Here is a 9,045-nt window from a genome sequence, read left to right as displayed (position 1 = left end):
CTAGTGGAGCTATGAGAAGAGGGCCACCATTCTCCAGATCCCAGAATGGTGGATCCACTGACAGCTTGCACCATGCACCTGGAAAAGCTGCAGGCACTCAATGCTAGCCTGTGAAAGCAGCCAGGAGGGGGGCTGTATCCTGCAAAGCTACAGGGTCAGAGCTGCCCAAGGCTGTGGGAGCCCATCTCTTACATCAGTGTGACCTGGATATGAGACATGGAATCAAAGCAGATCATTTCAAAGCCCTAAGATTTAGCTGCCCTGGTGGATTTCAGACTTGCATGGGGCCTGTAGTCCCTTTGTTTTGGCCAATGTCTCCCACTTGGAATGGTTCATTTACCCAATGCCTGTATCCCCACCATATCTAGGAAGTAACTAACTTGCTTTTGATTTTACAGGCTCATAGGTGGAATTGACTTGCCTTATCTCAGATGAGTCTTTGGACCTGGACTTTGAGTTAATGCTGGAATGAGTTAAGACTTTGGGGGACTGTTGGAAAGGCATGATTGTGTTTTGAAATGTGAGGACATGAGATTAGGGAGGGGCGAGGGGTGGAATGATATGGTTTGGCTCTATGTCCCCACCCAAATCTCACCTTGAATTATAATAATACCCATATGTGAAGGGCAGGACTAGATGGAGATAACTGAATCATAGGGTAGTTTCTCCCATGCTGTTCTCATAATAATGAGTGAGTTCTCACAAGATCTGATGGTTTTATCAGGGGTTTCCCTCTTTGCTTAGCACTCATTTTCTCTCCTGCAACCCTGTGAAGAGGTGCCTTCCACCGTGATTGTAAGTTTCCGGAGGCCTCCCCAGCCACGCAGAACTGTGAGTCAATTAAACCTCTTTTCTTTATAAATTGCCCAGTCTCAAGTATTTCATCATAGCAGCGTGAGAACAGATGAATACAGATAGGATTCAAGGAAAGTTAAGTCAAATCAATGTGTAAATAAAAGGATAAGGTAGAAGAATCCAATAAAGGAAAAATTAATGATTAGAGAGTAACAATTCCCTTATATTTTTTAAATGCTTAGTTTGACAAATCATAGACTTTACTACTTAATATTAAGTTCACCTGTTTAAATGAGAAGTTACATTTTTGCAAATACAGGTTGAAAAATTCATGGTTGTAGTCTGGATCTCAAGCACAATATATTTCTTTAGTTTAAATGACTGAATCATCACTTAATCTATTGTTCTAAACTACAGGAAATGTATCCCAGAGGGAGAAAAATAACCCCTTAAACAATGAAACCCTAAACATAAATTTATAAGAGTGATGACAAGTATACCAGTCCTATCCATGATTACCTCCTAAGTATTCATAAAGTCACGTTAAAACATTCACCTTTAACAGGCAGTAGGTGGTGGGAAAATAAAAATAATGACAAAAAAATAAAATAAAAAACATTTACCTTCAAAGATGGTAGTATAAGATAATATTTAAAATTTTGGAGAGTATAATAGATTATTCAAGGAACTAAAATTTTTTGAACTTTTTTTGCTCTGGCTCTTTGAATGGAAGGTTTCACCCATGGTTTTATATACATACGTGGAAATATATATATATGTACATATACACACACATATATAAAATGTATTTCTCTCCATTTATTTGGGTGTTCACACTTATGACAAACTTGGCACTCATCAGACTTTTAGTGCATGAGCAAAATCCAACTACATCTAGAAAGCAACATAGATTGTTAACTCTATAGCAGGTATTCTTAACCTGTTTTATTATCTGATATTGCTGTGACATTGATTTGACAATTATCATATGGCTCTAACAGTGAAGCAAAGATAAGGCAAAGTTGAGCATTTCTTTATGTGTAAATTTCTATAAAATATTATATTTAAATTAGAATACTTCATAAACTTGGTATAATAAATGGTGGTTTGGGGGCCAGAGTTGACCTGTGAAACCAATAATTAAAACAAAAAAATACGAACAAATGCTTTTCTCAAATATCAGAAGCTTATCTCAAATAGGCTCTTGTTCATAGTCCACAATTTGAAGGGTGTGAATTTCATTTTTAATAGTTTCTGGTTTCCTAACTTAGAAATAAATCTACCCCCACAGCTAAAAAATCTGTCTCCAAATTTATACTACAGTCATAGAAAACACATTGCCTTATTCTTACCAAGGCAAGAAAAAATCAGTTATGTGGGTTAAACTACTATTTCTATCTACATTATCATGTAGGATAACAAACCCATTACTTATATTTAAAAACTTAGCAAGATAGTCCTGGTTATAAAACTATCTTATTAAGATAATAATTATATGAAACAAGTATGATTACATATTCTGTGATAATCTGTAGAAGATACTTATTTGTCCATCTAAAAACTTTAAGGCATGAAATCAATTACTACCTTTCTTGACATTCCACAGAACCTACAATTCATTCATGATATAGTTTAAGAGCATCAAGCAATGAATCTTCAGCAGTGCTTTCCATTCTTAGGCCATTTTGCTTAAAACTAACCTAAGAGGGCCTGTTTTTCTTTCATTGAGTAGTTTTGAAAAATTACCTTATCTAGTAATAGTTCTTGATTATATGTGTCAAAAAAAGTAAAAGATTCATGTATTTTCCAAGCAGTTTATTAGAATTTTACTAAACCTGTTTATTCCCCTGTTTTAGTATAACTTATTAAAATGTGAAACATTTTAATGCATACCTATATAAAAACTTGGATAGAACTGATATTCATGCATAATCTTAGTTAATTCCGGTAGAATTTGTTCTTTGTATCATGTCTTTGGCACACCCACAGGAAAAATTTCCTAAAGTCCTTTCTGTATTCATATTTAGACTTGTTGATTTAGACTCTTGAAGATTTAAATTAAAAAGTCTTGCTCTTTGTACAAAAGTCATCAGGTTTATTGAAATTATAGAATGCATTTTTCCTCTTCATTTCAGTATAAGTATAGTTATAAAAAATAGCTATAATTTCTGTTACTTAGAAATAAAATAGAACTAGCTCTTGTTTAAAAGCTTTCTCTTTACTAATTTTTTACATATACTATCATTAAAGCTAGATATATACAGACACTAAAATGGGCCAATATTCTTCATCATTGATAAGATAAAAATGTTAAGTGAAAATAGAATATTATGGCAATTTAAAAATACGTATTTCCAAGCAAATAGTATACTAACTGGTATTTTGTATATATATTTATTAAAACCTCTAAAAATGAGTAAGAGAAACTAGAAAACTGTAGAATTCTGACATATATTTAGAAAGATGGTAAACTCATTTTGAAACAAAATCCTTTCTTGACAATTGAGCATACTCAGCTACTAAAGGAACATAAAAGTTTTAAGGGGAACAATTACAGTTCTCCAGGTTTTAGAAAAGCAAATTAATTAAATGAAAAAGAAATATAAGCTGAGCTTTGAAGCTAACACATGGACTGAATGTGAAATAGAACAGAACAAGGAAAACATAATATAAGTAAGAATTTGGGAGCACTGGGAGAGAAAACTACTAAGGCTGGTCAGATTTTACTTTTGTCCCCACATCCAACTAAGGAATACCCTGGGTACATACTAAAAAAGAATGAGAGATGATAAAGTTGGGGTAAGAAAAACTCTTGATGGCCAATGTAGAAATTCTGTGTCTGAAATTGAGATGGAAAAAAAATTAATTACATGTTTTCATTGTGCTTTTTAATTATCAGAGGGAAAATTAGTTTTATCAATACTTCATTATAATTGACATAGTATATTATTTTCAATCTCTATTCTGGACATAGTAGTAAGAGGATCTATACTCCAACTTAAATAAAATAATATAGCCAATAAAGACAATATTAATTTTTTTATTTGAATTTTAATTAAAATATAAATAGCTATATTTTAATAAGTTTTATCAATTTATTAAAACATGGGGTTCCTGGAAATGGTAAAAGAAAATTTTTTTGAATTCAACCTCTCTGCATTTCCATGAAAGACATATTAAACATCAAAATCCTCCTTGTTCTCTCTAACATTTTACTGGCAAACAGATATACCACTATTTTGCTTTTGGCTAGATTATATAAATAAGGCTGACCTATAATATATTAAATAAAAGATATTCAGATGGGTTTAAAATTGCTATCTCTTTGCAACAATAAGTGGAGTCCTTTTTCGAGGCCTCACTAAATTCTCAAATAAATTTTGACTTGTTAAAAGCCAAACTATGTGAAAGTATAAGTTATATGGTAAATCACAAATATAGTAAAATAAAGATCAAATTATAATAATTTTGTAAAGTATGAGCTCCTAAAAATGAGTAAAGTCCTTAATTCTCACTTCTGCTTTAGGATATGAGTTAGACAATATAATTTCTTAGATTCTTTAAAAAAAAAAATGGGCATAAATAGGAAAGGTACTATGAATTCCTCTTGAAGAACGAACTATGCTAAATACGAACCTTTTTTTCAAAATGATTTGATTGCTGTATAATTAATTACCTCTGGGCTAATATCATGATATTGAGTTGAAGCTGCCCCACATCTGAGTCCGAGTTTTGCCACCAGTTGCTCAAAATCTTTAACTTCATGGAAGCGAAAAGCTGTTTTTCCTTTGATGCTAATGATGACAGATTTGCTGGAATCATTTGTCTTATCTATAGCTAAGACCTAGGGGGTGAAAAACATAGAGGTGAATTAAATGTTCCTGTGTTGTTGACACCTTCAAGTAAAATGTGCTTGGCTTACACTTTTGTGGCCAAAAGTTTTGGTCTATAGTATGACTTATTAAGAAGGAGAGTTTGTGTACTAGTTGCACCAATCATACAAGTAACCTCAGTGCATGTTATTTCGCTTCTCAAGAAAAAGGTCTGGCTAACATCTATTCTTTAAAAATGTAAAAATTCAGTATCAAATAGCAACAATTTATTTCTGACTTACATAAAGGGTATCAATGTTATTTTTTCTGACACAGTACACCAAAAGTGACAGTTTAAGTTTGGATATTGATGTCATAAAGTTTTGAATGATCAGGCTCCATTTTGCATTAACCTAAACCTTTATCTTGTTTTTAAATTTTAAAGTTTTAACATTTTCACTTTCAGTAACAGTTGTAAGACTTTACTAAAAGGAACTGAGAATATCTCAGAAGGTTGTACTCTTATCCTGAAGAATAATTATTTTAAATTACTAAAAGGATATTGCATCTTGAGGTTTTAATAATTTATAGAATTAAAGGACGTTTTACTCTGTGAATGATAACATTTTCAAACTAAAAACTGATATGTAACCAAATTTACATTACCTCTCGTAGTGGAATGATTACACTACAGTGATTGCCATCTTGGCTAGCAAAGCAGATATAATTTTCTGAGATGCACATTTTCCCATGAGTATTGAAGTGGCTGAATGGTACCCATAAGAAACATTCATGTACTTCTTTCAAACTCTCTCCTTTGGGCAGCCTAAAAAAGGCATTAAATTGCTCACTGTGGGCTCGATTTTCTAGACCTCTGTAGGAAAGAAAAAATGGGATGAGGCACAAATGAATTCTTAGAAATGAATTCTAAGGTATACATATGCCTATATTGACTAATCTAAATATACTGTAAAGCACACAGATTAAACACTAAAAATGGTATGTTTTTCAACAAATCCTAAAATAGAAAAAATACACGGATTCCTTGCAAACTCATTTTGTTTATTTTTCTCTAATTTAGTTTTATTAGTAGATTAAAATGCACAAAAGTTAGAGATCATGTAAGTCTTCAAACTATCTGTAAGGGGTGATCTGCAAGAAGGCTACCATATTGTCACAGAGGCATAATATGTAATTATGGTTAAAACCAATCCTGGAAGACAACAATGTTCATATCTGGTTACCAGAAAATCAAGAGAGTTACCCAGTTCAAGTAAAATACAATAATGAAAATTTGTGGCATAAACATTTAGAGGGAAAGAGTAGTCCATAAAAGACAGTATTAAAAATTAAGCGAAGTAAAAATTTAAATGAATGTTTTAAACAATCCAAAGTAGAAGCATGATAAAGTAACACTGTTTATACTATGTTGGGCATAGGATAGGTGTCAATAAATACAGAGGACTTATTAACTGATAGACAAATGTGGACTTTGTGTAAAAAGCAATTGCTTTAAATGGTATAATTTTTCTAGGGACATTAAGCAATTGCATTAAGCAGCAATACCATCTAGTATAGTAAGTAAATCATGGAAGTTCTAACTCAAATCCAACAAAGCTAAAACTAAATTAATATTTCCTGCATATACTATTTAAATATGTGGCAGTTCATCATGTCTTTCAAAATACTCCTGATAAACATGAACATGAACAGAAAACCAAAACCATGTTAATTTTTACCTCAGTTAAATGGTATTTTTTTTAACCTGGGAAAGCTGATAAAACAAATAAATTGTAATTTGGTGGGCTCACTATTATTTAAATAAAATAAGGTCCATTTATGTGAATGGAAAGATGTCCATAATACAAGAGGAGAAACAAAGCAGATTGCAGAACACTGTGTGATGTTCAGACCTATTTTGCAAATATTTTTAAATTCATGCATTAAAAACCTAGAAGGATATACACTAAACTTAACTATCATTACTATGTTTCTGTATTGTTTAAACTATAAAAGAAATACATATTTGTAAAAACAATAAGCAGGGCAATAAAGATATTCCATTTTATAAAAAAGAAATTTGGAGACTAAGTCCTAGTAAATTAGTGTTTTTTTTTTAACTTACTAGAAAAAATGATGTAGATATATATGATTTTCAATAGCCTCTCCTAAAAATGCACACAGACAAAAATGGATTCATTAAATCTTAATTAAATACAGATTTGGTGATGGGTAACTCATTGATAGACAGCCTTTTAGTCTATATTTTAAGGGAAATAAAATGACAAAACAGTTTATGTTTATGGTTGCTAATCAAGGAATGAAATACAAAATAAATGCCTAGCTATAACATACAAACACGATTCTAAATCCTTATAGAATTCTATTTATAAATCATGCACACTGAGACCTAATTTTGGTAATGGAGTGTAAAAATTTACCTTGCTGATCTAACTTCCAGAAAAGCAGGGAGGCTCAAAAACAAATCTTTATGTACATGAATTTTAGGAATAGTTCAGGAACAGGCAAGAGGAACAACTGTACACAGTCAGGGCTGTGTAGTGACCATATAACATTCTAGGTCACTTGTTTTGGTTTGTCTATAGGACTTCGGCTTAGGTTCCTCTTAAACTTTCCCATATACTCTATACCTTCATCCTCTTTGCCGGAAGTTGCTTTTGCTAGCTATTTCTGAATCCTCTCCTCTCCTTTTCCCCTTTGGCATGCTCATTTTAGTCAACTGTTTGGAATGTTTAGCAGGATAAAAGATATGTGGTCAGTTCCAACACACCAAATATAATGGCAGACAGCTATCAGACAAGTACTTCTGAAGGAGGCACTAATAATGATTAATATTTACCTCATATTTTATATTTTACAAAGTGGTTTCACACATATTGTGCTCATTCCCCATATGTGTCTTTTGAGGTAGAAATGACAGATGAGGAAAATGAGGTCCTGAGAGATTATGACTTGTCTAAGAGTTGTTCTACTTTCACTCTAAAGTCCACGCTCCACTGACTCCACAAACTTGCCTCTTCATTTAAAAAAAAAAGTTTTCTATAAGTAACACAGTCTGTTTAACCATTTCATACCCAAACTGTCTAGACTATTCATAGAGAAATTTGGAGTTAGACTAACCACACACACAAATCTCTGCGTTTCTAAGCGTATTGCAGGACAAGTCCTATCTGAATCTAAAAAAATAATAATTTTCAAACCTAACTTCTATTATTTCTTACAATTAAATTCCATGGAGAGAAGGGCACTATTTATGCAATGCATTTGAACAAACTCACAAAACACACACACAAACATGATCAACTCCAAAAAAACGTATCATATAACATAGAAGAGTTAACTTTTAATGCTAAGCAATACTATCATTCTTACGGTCAAACAATACTTTGAAAAGTAAAAATTAAGCTTTGATTACCTTTTGGTGATTTGTAGAGGATTATAAAGGACTGGGTCATTATCAAATGTTTCCTTATCAAAAAGTCTTCTAATGGCATAGTTTGCCAGCTGTTCCATAAGAAGGTATGTTTGGTTAATATGCAAAAACATTGAAAAGTAGTGATTCTCTCCTTGGGAACACACATGAATACTCTCTGTCAGTATGACATTTGAAGTCTTTTCAAGTTTTGAGACTTCATCCCAGGAGATAATGAGTTTTACTGCAAATAAGAGGTATAAGCACGTATGATTAAATTCTCATACTGATTTATGTTCATTAATGAGGTATTTTGAAACAATAGTTAACCCCTTGAAAAATACTATAAACAGCTAAAATAGTTTCGAGTTCAAGATTAGTTAAAATTTTGAAGCATCAACATGAACGTGCAAGAATTGGTGATTGCAGGAAGAGATCTAATTTTAAATAACTTCTTTCGAGATACAGTCTCACTCTGCTGCTCAGACTGGAGTGAGGTGATGTGATCATGGCTTACTGCAGCCTTGACCTCCCAGGCTGTAGTGATCCTTGCATCCCAAGTAGTCTCCTCAAGTAGCTGGGACTACAGGCATGTGCACCATGCCCAGCTAATTTAAAAATTGTTTTGTAGAGACAGAGTCTCACTATATTGCCTAGGCTGGTCTTGAACTCCTGGTCTCAAGTGATCCTCCTGCCTTGGCCTCCCAAAGTGCTAGAATTATAGTCCTGAGCCATTGTGCCCAATGTAATTTTAAGTAAGACAGTGTGGTGATTCCTTAAGGATCTAGAACCAGAAATACCATTCAACCCAGCAATCCCACTACTGGGTATATACCCAAAGGATTATAAATCGATCTGTTATAAAGACACATGCACATGTATGTTTATTGTGGCACTGTTTACAATAGCAAAGACTTGGAACCAACCCAAATGCCCATCAAAGATAGACTGGATAAAGAAAATGTGGCACATATACACCATGGAATACTATGCAGCCATCAAACA

The 9,045-nt window shown here is 32.7% G+C and overlaps 1 protein-coding gene across 1 annotated transcript in view; it reads right to left on the bottom strand.

Annotated features, from left to right (window-relative positions):
- The window catches only part of TBC1D8B (TBC1 domain family member 8B), a 64,393-nt gene that overhangs the window by 37,016 nt on the left and 18,332 nt on the right, over nt 1–9,045 (bottom strand). The window contains exons 5-7 of the mRNA XM_017546434.2: nt 8,044–8,284; nt 5,274–5,481; nt 4,472–4,639 (exon numbers count right to left, since the gene is read on the bottom strand). Of these exons, the coding sequence (XP_017401923.1) occupies nt 4,472–4,639; nt 5,274–5,481; nt 8,044–8,284 (617 nt within the window). The remainder of the gene's footprint in view (nt 1–4,471; nt 4,640–5,273; nt 5,482–8,043; nt 8,285–9,045) is intronic.

Source organism: Cebus imitator, unplaced genomic scaffold (assembly GCF_001604975.1).
Source record: "Cebus imitator isolate Cc_AM_T3 unplaced genomic scaffold, Cebus_imitator-1.0 Scaffold189, whole genome shotgun sequence".
NCBI lineage: Eukaryota > Metazoa > Chordata > Mammalia > Primates > Cebidae > Cebus > Cebus imitator.
Note: the sequence above shows the minus strand (reverse complement) of the source record. Positions and strands in the feature narration are given on the sequence as shown.